This window comes from Procambarus clarkii, chromosome 2, assembly GCF_040958095.1.
Source record: "Procambarus clarkii isolate CNS0578487 chromosome 2, FALCON_Pclarkii_2.0, whole genome shotgun sequence".
NCBI lineage: Eukaryota > Metazoa > Arthropoda > Malacostraca > Decapoda > Cambaridae > Procambarus > Procambarus clarkii.
This window is the reverse complement of record NC_091151.1, coordinates 18,047,487-18,061,631: the sequence shown is the minus strand read 5'-3', so window position 1 is coordinate 18,061,631 and position 14,145 is coordinate 18,047,487. Positions and strand designations below refer to the sequence as shown.

At 37.4% G+C, this 14,145-nt stretch overlaps 1 protein-coding gene and 1 non-coding gene across 2 annotated transcripts in view; one reads left to right on the top strand and one right to left on the bottom strand.

Annotated features, from left to right (window-relative positions):
- Nucleotides 1-13,300, bottom strand: part of LOC138365828 (GRIP and coiled-coil domain-containing protein 2-like) — a 52,127-nt gene extending 38,827 nt beyond the window's left edge. Inside the window, exon 1 of the mRNA XM_069326355.1 lies at nt 13,091-13,300. Within this exon, the coding sequence (XP_069182456.1) occupies nt 13,091-13,300 (210 nt within the window). The remainder of the gene's footprint in view (nt 1-13,090) is intronic.
- On the top strand, nt 6,882-6,954 carry TRNAV-AAC (transfer RNA valine (anticodon AAC)). The gene has a single exon. It is a non-coding gene; the product is annotated as a tRNA-Val (tRNA).
- Nucleotides 13,301-14,145: the final 845 nt, after the last annotated feature.

Sequence of the window (14,145 nt, the reverse complement as noted above, 5' to 3'; positions counted from 1 at the left end):
GTAAGGGTACCGAGTGATGTCTGGGGCCAGAGTTGGATATTGTCCTAATAGCAGCTTTGTGTTGAGTAATTAGAGGACGTAAATGATTTTGGGTAGTAGAACCCCAAGCACAAATACCATAGTTGAGGTATGGATAGGTGAGCGAGTAATAGAGAGTAACCAGGGCAGGGCGGGGTACATAATATCTGATCTTAGAAAGAATGCCAACAGTTTTTGAAACTATTTTTGATATATTTAGAATGTGACCCTGGAAATTCAGCTTGTGGTCGATGAGAACGCCAAGGAATTTGCCATCTAATTTATTACAAATTTGGGTATTGTTTATTTTGAGATTTATCTGATTAGAGGATTTATTGCCAAACAGAATATAAAACGTTTTGTCAATGTTAAGGGTGAGTTTGTTGGCAGTTAGCCAAAGATGGACTTTCTCTAGCTCAGTATTTACTGTGGCATTTAGAGCAAAGGGGTCAGAACTGGAGTAAATGAATTTTGTGTCGTCAGCAAATAGAATTGGTTTGAGGTGTTGGGAGGCATTTGGAAGGTCATTAATGTAGATGAGAAAGAGGAGAGGGCCAAGTATGCTGCCCTGAGGAACACCAATGTTGATGGGTAGGGTGGGAGAAATAGTATTATTCACAGAAACATACTGGAGCCTGTCAGTAAGATAAGATTTGAGGTATTGCAAAGAGTGTCCTCTGACTCCATAATGATGTAATTTAAGAAGAAGGTTTTGATGATTGACAGTGTCAAAAGCCTTACGCAGGTCCACAAATAACCCAACAGGAAACTCCTTTTTATCAAGAGCTGCGTGAATTAAGTTAATCATACTAATAAGTGCATCGTTAGTGCTTTTTTTGGGTCTGAAGCCATATTGATAAGAGCTAAGTATATTGTGTTTGGCTAGAAAAGAGTAAAGCTGCTTGTAGATTAGTTTTTCGAATATTTTTGACAAGTTAGGCAGGATTGATATAGGTCTGTAGTTGTTAACATCTGTGAGATCACCACATTTGTGGACAGGGGTTACTCTTGCTTTTTTAGAATGTCAGGAAAGGTTTGGAGTTCAAGTGACTTGTTGAAGAGCAATGCAATAGCAGGGGCTAGAGATCTGGAGGCTTTTTTGTAAATTAAAGTTGGTATCTCCTCGAGGGCACTAGACTTGGTTTTAAGGGAAAGGATTATTTCATTGACATCAGTGGAACTAGTAGGCTTTAGGTACAGAGACTGTGGATAGTTACCTGTAAGATAGTCCTTAACATCAGTACAGGAATATGGAATATCATTTGCAAGGGATGACCCAATGGAAGAGAAGAACATATTGAACTCAATAGCAGAATCAACGGCTGAAAGCTGACCAACGTTATTGGAAAGGAGTGTTGGTTTGTTATTTAAAATCTTCTTTGATCCCAATATTTGTGAAATTGTGCTCCAAGTTTTTTAATGTTGCTCTTTATTTGGGTAAATTTATCTTCATGGTATTTAGTTTTGGCTCGTCTAATTATTTTAGATAGCAATAACGAGTAATTCTTTGAGAATTCTTTGGAGACTGTTCCAAGCCTATACTTCTTCTCAAGGTCGTGTTTTTTGTTAATGGATTTAAGTATTCCCTTTGTAAGCCAAGGATTGTTAAGTCTTTTGCTTGTGACTTGTTTTGTAAGCATAGGACAGTGGGTGATATAAAGGCTAAGAGTTGTTTGTAGAAAAGATTGCACTGCTAGGTTGATGTCCCCTATGTTACCTAACTCGGACTCCCAGTTGACATTATCAGCAGCAGTTATAAAATTGTTTATAGCAGTTTCATTGTGCAGCCTAAAGCTTAACTCCCTTGTCTCTAGAGGTGGTTTGCTAATGTTAGTTAAGAGAAATGTAGGGTAATGGTCTGTAGTGCTATCGGTGATTATACCTGAAATAAGCGGAGAGGTTATGTTGGTCCAGATGTGATCTAGAGTCGTAGCAGTACTATCAGTGATTCAAGTTGGTCTAGTGATTAAGGGTATGAGGAAGCAGGAATTCATACAGTTGAGGAAGCTAACAGCAGTAGGGTGTTCAGGCTCCCAGAGGTCAATATTAAAGTCCCCTGCGATAATTAGATGGTTTTTGTTCAATCTGTTATCTATTATTAGATTTCTAAGGTTTGAGTTGAATTCAGACACATCAGTGTTAGGAATTCTATAGACTGCACCCACAGACAGGACAGACTCGGCACCCTTGACTCTGAAACTGGCGAAGATATACTCCCCACAGCAGTCTCTAGTTCTAATTATTTTTAAGCATGTTAGTTCTTGGTGGTAGTAAAGAGCAGTACCACCACCTCTCTGCATTTGACGACAGTTGTGAATTGCCGAGTAGTTAGGCATGTTAAAGAGTTGAGTATTATCCTCTTTCAACCACGTTTCAGTAAGTATAATAAAAGAGAATTTGTTGTCAATAGTTTCAATCAAGGCACTAACATCATCGAAGTGTTTACCTAGGGATCTAACGTTCAAGTTGATTACAGAGATATTGTGATTATCTGTTAATACATTGTTTACATCATGTGCTGTAAAATATCTGCAATTTTGATCATTGAAGTGATGATTGTCATAGATAGTGGATAAGAGGTTTAGTTCTGGGCCTATACTTGTCTGCATAAAAGGGCTGTTTGCAGGAAAACAAGGCAAGAATGGCAAATTACAAAATAGAAAACAAAGAAAAAAGTAGATTAAAAATTCTAAAGTAAAATAAACTTAATGGTAATTTTAAGTAAAAAGAAAAAAAACTTAATGGGAACTAGGAATGTAAAGAATTAACTAGAATAATTAATAACAATAGATGACCAAAAAAGTAAAAAAAACAATTATGAAATCTATAAGATGAAAAGCTTGCTTACTATACTATTATAAGTACACTATAGTTGAATACTAAAGTTACACTAAAACAAACTGAGGTAGTTTAAATAGAGATACACTCAGGAACACTGGATAATAAAGTTAATACTAGATGACACAGGCAAAGCCAGTGTACTATGGAACATGGGAGTAAAAAGAAAAAAAGACAATAATAAAGATGACAATATTATTTTTTTTTTTTTAAACTAAAGTTAAAACCTTTTGAAGGGAAAGGCAGAGCTAGAGTACACAAAGGTAGTTAAATGAGATTATAATTTGAATTCAGGCTATACAGCAGATATCCCACAGTAATTGAGGAAAGAATTAAGGTGAGCTTCTGTGGTTATTGAATAGGTTTTTCCAGTGTCAGTCCTCCTAGCTATAATTTTACCATCTCGCACAAAACAGTGTTTAATTGTAGGGGAATTTTTGCAGCAGCCACGCAGTTTAAAAAAGAGATTTTGCCTGCACCTGGTCAGACATTCATTCACATAAACAGTGGATTTACTAGCAACTGCAGATGAGATAAGATCAGTCTTGCGGGAGCAGCTATCTAATTTTAAGCGAATTCGCCTATTATTAGTACCAGATGATTTGGTACCCACTCTATAAGCTGCTTTGATGTCATTTTTTTGGATCAAATAACTTAACTTATCCTGCAATACTTTGATCACGATGGCAGCACAGTCTTCACCATCAGTTTCTTGGGGAAAATCACGTGAAGAGATAATTACAGACTCAAGTAGTTTATGTTGGTCTGTCTCGTCTTGGGTAACAGTGTGTTGTTGTTGCAGGTTGTTCAGATGGTTCTCAAACGGTTGCAATATTTCTTCCTGTTTTTTAGTGGTTGCATCTGGATTAAAGTTTGTAACTATGTTCTTGAGAATGCTTAATTCTTGTTCGAGGTTGACGACTTTGGTAGATAGATCTTTATTGTTCTTGTGTAAGTCTACAACTTCATTCTGCAAAGATAATAATGAGCCTTGCAGGTTCATTATTAAGGCCGACTGCTCTTTGATTACTGTCATTTGATCTTCATGTACTTGAGTTAATAACTTGAGCCAAGGGTTATCAACAAAGCGCTTGAAGTCAGAACAAGGGGCAGCAGCTCGTTTAAGTTGGTCCATATGGCTACCTAATAGTTGCATGGCCCGTGTCAGAGACGGCGCTGCGCCCAGCTGAGATTGTTTGTTGTTGTTGACGGGGGGAGAGTCGGTACCCCCCACGGCGGCCACCGACGGGGAGATAGCTGAACGAATCATGTTGTTAGCCTGGCTAGTAGGGTTATTCTTGTTAGGTGTGCTATCTTTCCTAAGGGTCTTACTGGTCTTACTTTGCATGATAGCAGGATAAATGTAGGCAGGAACAAATAGGGAAGCCTCGTTGATAGGCAGCTGTGAACGTCGGGTACAGCTTCTTAGCTCCAGGGAGCAACACTAGTGAGGTCGAAATGAGAGAATTACGTGTTGGTCTTGTTGGTTTTTTCAATCACATTTGGGTCACTGTGTACTTAGCTGCCTTCGGGTTATGCTACATCATTTGTTGGTAGCCGAGAGCTCAAGGATCAGCTGATAATAGAGGAGGGAGGGCAGGGCCGACAGGTGTTGTTGACGTTCCTTCGTTCGCTCCGTTCGTCATATGTGCTGCCAATCTGCTGTATACAATACAATACAATACAATACAATACAATACAATTTTATTTAGGTAAGGTACATACATACAATAAATTTTTACAAGGATTGGTTGACTTATAGGTAGAGCTAGTACATACAATGCCTAAAGCCACTATTACGCAAAGTGTTTCGGGCATGATAAACTTAAATGACAAGCTTAATACTAATTGAGCATAATGAGTAGAATGAAAACAAGAAATAAAAACATAGATGAAAAAGCAGCACAAATACAATTATGTCGACAAACAGCGCTCTTTAAAGAAAAACAGACATTGGTTGACAATAGAGGGGTAAGGTAGGTTACAGGGAATTTATTAGGTATAGCTTCGTTTTTAACTTAAACTGGTTGAGAGAGGTACAGTCTTTAACATGGTTGGGAAGGTCATTCCACATTCTGGGCCCCTTGATTTGTAGAGCATTTCTAGTTTGATTAAGTCGTACTCTAGGAATATCAAAACTGTATTTATTTCTGGTGTAGTGCTCATGGGTTCTGTTACAACCTTCTATGAAGCTTTTGAGATCAGGATTGGCATTATAGTTTAGCGTTTTATACATGTATAATACACATGAGAGAATGTGCAGTGACTTAATGTCTAACATATTCAGAGATTTGAGTAGGGGTACCGAGTGATGTCTGGGGCCAGAATTGGATATTGTCCTAATAGCAGCTTTGTGTTGAGTAATTAGAGGACGTAAGTGATTTTGGGTAGTAGAACCCCAAGCACAAATACCATAGTTGAGATATGGTGTTTATAAATCTTGTTTATCTGTATCTTTTGCTACCCAGTCTCCCAATCTGAACATCTTTACCATTGTGATCATTGCTGTCTTATATGTGCTGTCAATCTGCTGTATGGTGTCTATTAATCTTGTTTAAATTACTAATCAAGCTGTCAATGTAATCAATCAGAGCTTTAATATAACAATGTGCTTTAATATACTTACTTATCTCTCTCATCTCATTTTTCTCTTGCAATGTATCTTTATCATTTATCAATTCTGATAGAAATTACCTACTTAAAATTATAATAATAATAATAATAATAATAATAATAATTTTTATTTAGGCAAAGGTACATACATAAAGAGATTTTACAAAGTTTGTTGGCTTTATAGATAGAGCTAGTACATACAATGCCTAAAGCCACTATTACGCAAAGCGTTTCGGGCAGGAAAAAACACTACTGACTAAAGCTTAAAACTAATGGGTAAAAAGAAAAAAATGCGTTGAGTACAAATAAAAATAGAGGTAAAAGAGGGGGGGAACATTGTTGAAAAAACAGCACAAATACAATTATAAATTATTACAGAAAATTACATTAAAACAGCGTTGATTTGTAAAACAAAAAAAAAAAAAAAAAAAAAAAAAAAAAAAAAAAAAAACATACATGGGTTGACAATAGAAGGGTAAGGTAGGTTACATGGAATTTATTAGGTATAGCTTCGTTTTTAACTTAAACTGGTTGAGAGAGGTACTGTCTTTAACATGGTTGGGAAGGTCATTCCACATCCTGGGCCCCTTGATTTGTAGAGCATTTCTGGTTTGATTAAGTCGTACTCTAGGAATATCAAAACTGTATTTATTTCTGGTGTGGTGCTCATGGGTTCTGTTACAACCTTCTATGAAGCTTTTGAGATCAGGATTGGCATTACAATTTAGCGTTTTGTATATGTATAATACACATGAGTGAATGTGCAGTGACTTAATGTCTAACATATTCAGAGATTTGAGTAGGGGTACCTGATTATCTGATAGATTAAGGACCTGCCCGAAACGCTGCGCGTACTAGTGGCTTTACAAGAATGTAAATATTGTACTAGCCAATGTAGTCTCACAAACCCAATGTACCTTCTTGTATATATATAAATAAATAAATCTAATACTTGTTTATATTATTTATTATTTTATAAATAAATAAATAAAATATAAGATAGTGTGTCCTGGGAGGCGGCGGCAGTACGCTGCCAGGTTTGGAGGGGGGACTTGGCTGTCCTGTTGTCACCTTGATCTATCAGGACTTATCTCAAACTCTGCGAGTCATGGCACATAGTTACATTATGGTGCTTAAGTAATACACTAACATTGAGAATCTGTGTGTTATCGAGGAAACTCCAGACAAATTAAGGGACAATAAAAGATAAGTCCGGGAGGTCATTATGTCCTGCCCAGACACAAGGAAACTTGTGTAATTATATTGTGTAATATCTTATTACTTTATGTTATTATTTTGTCATAATTCTTCACTGATCTTGAAAGTTCACACAATTGACTTCTATATCTCAACCATAGGTTTTAGTTCTCGTAAATAATTATTTGTAAAGTGCATTGATACAATGCCTTCAAGTGCTCATGGTGTAGTGGTTATCACATCTGTCTAACACACAGAAGGTCCCAGGTTCGATCCCTGGTGAGCACAGTGTTTTCTATCCATGCTCTTAAAAATTACTCTGTAATAAAGCAGCAATAATTGAAAGAGGCTTAACAAAGGAAAAGTGACAGATATTAAATTTCAATCAAACTATATTAACTAGGTATATGAAGAGGGCTCCAACTGGTCCAAGTTTTTAGCATCGCAGCCTAAATAGAAAAAGATAAAATAATACAACACTTATTATTCAACGAATTTTCAACATTTTCAAAATTACTCTGCAAACACAAGCGTCAACTTAAATAATTTCCATAAAACTCAGCTAACACAGTAGCATATAATAAGTTATTTTTTAGAATTTTTATCCAAAATAAGTTTAGTTTTATTATTAAAAGTTTTCCCAAATTCCCCCAAAACTTATGCAAGAATGTTAGGTTCATAAATATTTATAAAATCAATAAAAGGATTTTGAAATAAAACACTGCTCTTAATTGTAGAGACATAAACACTACATATGTAGACATCTTAAACACTCCATGGCTTACAAAGGTATACTTAAATCTATTAATAAAAAACATGACCTTGAACAGAAGTATAGGTTAGGAGTCGTCTCCAGAAAAATTTCAAAGATTTACTCATCCATGCTATCTAAAATAATTAGAAGAGACAAAATAAAATACTACGAAAATAAATTTATCCAACTTAAGGGCAACATTAAGAAAACATGGAGCACTATCTCCGAAATATTAGGTTCAAAAAAGATTTTAAATAAAAAACCAATTCTCCTATCCAATGACGATGGTGTGCTTTCGGCCTCAGACATTGCTATAAATAAATAAAATAAATAAATAAATATATATATAAATATATTTATTCAGGTAAGGTACATACATACAAGTGATGTTACATTAATGGATCCATAGATCCATTAAAAGAGCTAGTACATCCATAGATGGATCCATAGATAGAGCTAGTACATACAATGCCTAAAGCCACTATTACGCAATGCGTTTCGGGCAGGAAAAACATTAATATCTAGAACTTAATACTAATTGAGCATAAAGAATAAAATGTGTTGAGAACAAATACAAATAAAGATAAAAAAAAAAGGGGGAACATGACTGAAAAAGCAGCACAAATACAATAGGTTGACAAACAGTGTTCATTAAAAAAAATAACAGACATGGGTTGACAATAGAGGGGTAAGGTAGGTTACAGGGAATTTATTAGGTATAGCTTCGTTTTTATCTTAAACTGGTTGAGAGGTACAGTCTTTAACATGGTTGGGAAGGTCATTCCACATTCTGGGTCCCTTGATTTGTAGAGCATTTCTAGTTTGATTAAGTCGTACTCTTGGAATATCAAAACTATTTATTTCTGGTGTGGTGCTCATGGGTTCTGTTACAACCTTCAATGAAGCTTTTGAGGTCAGGATTGGCATTACAGTTCAGCGTTTTATATATGTATAATGCACAAGAGAGAATGTGCAGTGACTTAATATCTAACATATTCAGAGATTTGAGTAGGGGTACCGAGTGATGTCTGGGGCCAGAGTTGGATATTGTCCTAATAGCAGCTTTGTGTTGAGTAATTAGAGGACGTAAATGATTTTGGGTAGTAGAACCCCAAGCACAAATACCATAGTTGAGGTATGGATAGATGAGGGAGTAATAGAGAGTAACCAGGGCAGGGCGGGGTACATAATATCTGATCTTAGAAAGAATGCCAACAGTTTTTGAAACTTTTTTGATATATTTAGAATGTGTCCCTGGAAATTCAGCTTGTGATCAATGAGAACGCCAAGGAATTTTCCATCTAATTTGTTACAAATTTGGGTATTGTTTATTTTCGGATTTATTTGATTAGAGGATTTATTGCCAAACAGAATATAGAAAGTTTTGTCAATGTTAAGGGTGAGTTTGTTGGCAGTTAGCCAAAGATGGACTTTATTTAGCTCAGTATTTACTGTGCCATTTAGAGCAAGGGGGTCAGGACTGGAGTAAATGAAGGTTGTGTCGTCAGCAAATAGAATAGGTTTGAGGTGTTGGGAGGCATTTGGAAGGTCATTAATGAAGATGAGAAAGAGGAGAGGGCCAAGTATGCTGCCCTGAGGAACACCAATGTTGTTGGGTAGGGTGGGAGAAATTGAATTGTTCACAGAAACATACTGGAGCCTGTCAGTAAGGTAAGATTTGAGGTATTGTAGGGAGTGTCCTCTGACTCCATAATGATGTAATTTAAGAAGGTTTTGGTGATCGACAGTGTCAAAAGCCTTACGCAGGTCCACAAATAACCCAACAGGGAACTCATTTTTATCAAGAGCTGCATGAATTAAGTTAATCATACTAATAAGTGCATCGTTAGTGCTTTTTTTGGGTCTGAAGCCATATTGGCAAGAGCTAAGTATATTGTGCTTGGCTAGATAAGAGTAAAGCTGCTTGTAGATTAGTTTTTCAAAAATTTTTGATAAGTTAGGCAGGATTGAAATAGGTCTGTAGTTGTTAACATCTGTGGGATCACCATATTTGTGGACAGGGGTTACTCTCGCTTTTTTTTTTAGAATATCTGGAAAGGTTTGAAGTTCAAGTGACTTGTTGAAGAGCAATGCAATTGCAGGGGCTAAGGATCTGGAGGCTTTTTGTAAATTAAAGTTGGTATCTCCTCAAGGGCACTAGACTTGGTTTTAAGGGAAAGGATTATCTCATTGTCGTCAGTGGAATTAGTAGGCTTTATGTACAGAGACTGTGGATAGTTACCTGTAAGATAGTCCTTAACGTCAGTACTGGAAGATGGAATATCATTTGCAAGGGATGACCCAATGGAAGAGAAGAACCTATTGAACTCAATAGCAGAATCAGAGGCTGAAAGCTGACCAATGTTATAGGACAGGAGTGTTGGTTTGTTATTTAAAATCTTCTTTGATCCCAATATAACCTATACTTCTTCTCAAGGTCATGTTTTTTATTAATGGATTTAAGTATTCCCTTTGTAAGCCAGGGATTGTTAAGCTTTTTGGTAGTGACTTGTTTAGTAAGCATAGGACAGTGGGTGTTATAAAGGCTAAGAGTTTTTTGAAGAAAAGATCGCACTGCTAGGTTGATGTCCCCTATGTTACCTTGTAACGGGGGGTGGGGGGAAATAGCTCTATCTTGTCCATTATTCCACCCCCCAGTTAACTAACGAGGCCTGGGGAAACAGCTCTCTCTAGTCCGTTATCCCGTCCTCAGTTAGCTAACTATTCTAGAGCACTCCCAGAGATCCTAAGGCAACCTCTCTCGTTCAACACCTTGTAACCTAGGTATTTGACTACCTAGGTGCTAAGACTACAAGGCGCCGTCACTTGATCAGTTACCCGAAACTCCAGAGAGAACTCTAGAATACATAATCATTGCCACAAACGTATAAGAGAAAACGAAAGGAAAGAAATGAATAGTGAAGTAATTAGTGAGGGTTTGGGGTGAGAGGTAGGGAGGTGGGAGGAGCGAGGAGGGTCATTAGTTGAAAGTGAGAGTTCAGAGAGGGGTGGAGGGAGAGGTGTAGATAGGTAGAAGTAGAAGAGTAGATCGTAGAAGTAGAAGAGTAGATAGTAGAAGACGAAATGCTGCCACCATCCATTCATGATCATTACATACAAGACAAGGAATGGAACTTGCCTGTATCACAAAATTCTCAAAAGATGTTATCATGAGTTCATTATTAGTATGTTCCCTCTGTACCATGTATCAACTCCAAACATGTACTCATTAATATCTTGAATCTAGTAACCACCGAGGCTTTCTCACCTCAACTCAAAGCTCTAGGGAACAAAGACGATTTAAATAATAAGTTCATATATTTCACATACTAAGTATCATAATCTAAGCAATCCAATTAAAATGTTCCAGTTTAATATGCAAAGTGAGTCATCATCCAAGAATTCGAGAACCCTACAACTTGACTGCCCCTGATCATCACACAGCATATGTAAACACGACCAAGTCACCTTACTGCTCAACTCACCAAGTGTCTCGGCCTATAGCTGGATAGAGAGGTGGGGGGGGGGTCTGTAGTTGACAGAGACTCCCGCCCTGCCGGCCGACAGCCTCCCTGCTAGGGCCGTCTCCTCTGCTCTGCTGACTGCCGTTCTGTCTGTCAATGCTTAATGCTCTCCGAGTATATATTGGGGACCCTAGTACTAACTCCGCCCACAAGTAGATAGCCTCCGGCACTACCAAGCCACTCCTTAAACGTCGGCATGTTTGAAGGCTACCAGACTACAATTATAAGCTTAGCGGAAGCAAGGTGAAATTCTCATGATCTGACCTCAGGTCACTTGAGGTCATTAACGCTTTGAGGTGTGAGATCTCAGGCCGACAAACTGGCGCCTCTCAGATCCTTGTCTGTGACTCATGTACTCTATGTATGTATTAAACTAAACCAAACACTTTTACAGTGTTACTTCCTAACTCGGACTCCCAGTTGACATTATCAGCAGCAGTTATAAAATTGTCTATAGCAGATTCATTGTGCAGTCTAAAACTTATCTCCCTTGACTCTAGAGGTGGTTTGTTAATGTTAGTTAAGAGAAATGTGGGGTAATGGTCTGTAGTGCTATCGGTGATTATACCTGAAATAAGCGGAGAGGTTATGTTGGTCCAGATGTGATCTAGAGTCGTAGCAGTACTATCAGTGATTCTAGTAGGTCTAGTGATTAAGGGTATGAGGAAGCAGAAATTCATACAGTTCAGGAAGCTAACAGCAGCAGGGTGCTCAGGCTCGCAGAGATCAATATTAAAGTCCCCTGCGATAATTAGATGGTTTTTGTTCAGTCTGTTATCGAGTATTAAATTACTAAGGTTTGAATTGAATTCGGACACATCAGTGTTAGGAATTCTATAGACTGCACCCACAGACAGGATAGACTCGGCACCCTTGACTCTGAAACTGGCGAAGATATACTCCCCACAGCAGTCTCTAGTTCTAATTACTTTTAAGCATGTTAGTTCATGGTGGTAGTAAAGAGCAGTACCACCACCTCTCTGAATTTGACGACAGTTGTGAATTGCCGAGTAGTTAGGCATGTTAAAGAGTTGAGTAGTATCCTCTTTCAACCACGTTTCAGTAGGTATAATAAAAGTGAATTTGTTGTCAATAGTTTCAATCAAGGCACTAACATCATCGAAGTGTTTACCTAGGGATCTAACATATAAGTTGATTACAGAGATATTGTGATTATGTGTTAATACATTGTTTACATCATGTGCTGTAAAATATCTGCAGTTCAGATCATTAAAGTGATGATTGTCATAGATAGTGGATAAGAGGTTTAGTTCAGGGTCTAAACTTGCCTGCATAAAAAGGCTGGTTGCAAAAAAAAAAACAAGGCAAGAATGGCAGAATACAAAATAGAATTATGATATAAAAGGGAATAAAATATATAAGCAAGTCTATACAAAATACAAACAAAATGAACAAGAAAAGAAAAAAATGAGGTAGCTTACAAGGGGCTTACAGGTACTCTCAGGTACACTGTAAGTAATAATTTGCATAATTGAGACACAGGCAAAGCCAGGGGTACAATGGAGTAAGGGAGTATGGCAAGGCAAGGCAACCTTGGTAATAAATGAAATCAAAGAAAAAAGTTGAATAATAAACATTGGCAAATTTAAGCTAAAGATAATTAACCAAAAGTAGTTTAGTTATGACCGTATACTTAAAAAGACCTGAAGAAATATTAAAGCACTCGGTTAATTATGTCCAGAAAATGACTAGTAAAAGTTAAATTTAAAGGTAATTAAAAAGTGAAACAAAGAGAAATTAGGATACCTAGCCCGCACTAGGTGACAAGGGGGGTTAATTATGTTGACTCATTGGGAGTGATAATAAGGTGAGACAGACCACATTGGTTGAGGAAAGAGTTGAAGTTATCCTCATTAGCAATTGTAAACATTTTACCTGTTGATGTTTTCCTAACTTTAATCACGCCATCTCTAACGAAGCACTGATGAATCGCGTCTGGGTTTTGTTGACGGATTTGACGCAGGTGGTAGAGGAGGTGCTGTCTTTTTCTAGTCAAGCACTCGTTTATGTAAATTCCCTTTCGTTGGGATGCAGCTGTTTGGACAAGATGAGATTTCGTGGACTGGGAGGCCAATTTTAGGCGAATTTTCCGCTGGTTTTGTCCTGTTGGGTTCGTTTTGCCTACTCTGTAGGGAGCAATAATGTCTGTTTTGTTTAGAGAGACACGCAATTCATTTTTTAAGAGATCCTGAACAATTTCAATACACTTTTCACCTTCGCTTTCCACTGGAATAGCTTGGGACGACACAACTACAGAGTCAAGCAGCTTTTGCTGATCTTGTTCATCCTGGGTGATGGAACGTTGGGCAGATAATGTATTGATACATGCAGTCATTTTGCTGAGAGCTTCCTCTTGTTTTTTTATGGCTTCATCAGATTTCAGACGAATGTTTTCCTCACGGAGACCATTCAAGTCATGCTGGAGTTGATCACGGCTAGCCCTTAAGTTTCTATTATCATCCTGGAGGAGGGTTATTTCTTGTTGTTGTTGCTGGAGGTTCGAGCAGTTTGCTTGATTTTCGGATTGAAGACTATTGAAGGGCTATTCAAAGGCTATTGAATTCAATAGATTCTTTTCATCCATTGGTACATCCCTTGCTCATGATATTCCGTCTTCACTCACTAATATTAAAGAATACCTTACAGGTAACTATCCAGAGTCTCTGTACCTAGCTTCCGCTAATTCCTCTGATGTTAATGAGGTAATCCTTTCCCTTAAAACTAAGTCAAGCACCCTTGATGAGATACCATCTCTAATTTACAAAAAAAAATTCAGATTTCAAGCTCCTGCCATTGCATTGCTCTTCAACAAATCACTTGAACTCTAAACCTTTCCGGATCTCCACAAATGTGGTGATCTCACTGATGTCAACAATTACAGACCTATCTCAATTCTGCCAACCATGTAAAAAATATTTGAAAAGCTAATCTACAAGCAGCTTTACTCATATTTAGCCAAACTCAATATACTTAGCTCTTGCCAATATGGTTTCAGACCCAATAAAACCTCTAACGGTGCACTTATTAGTATGATTAATTTGATGCATACAGCTCTTGATAAAAATGAGTTCCCTGTTGGGTTATTTGTGGACCTACGTAAGGCTTTTGACACTGTCAACTACCAAAACCTTCTTCTTAAATTACATCATTATGGAGTCAGAGGTCACTCCCTGCAATACC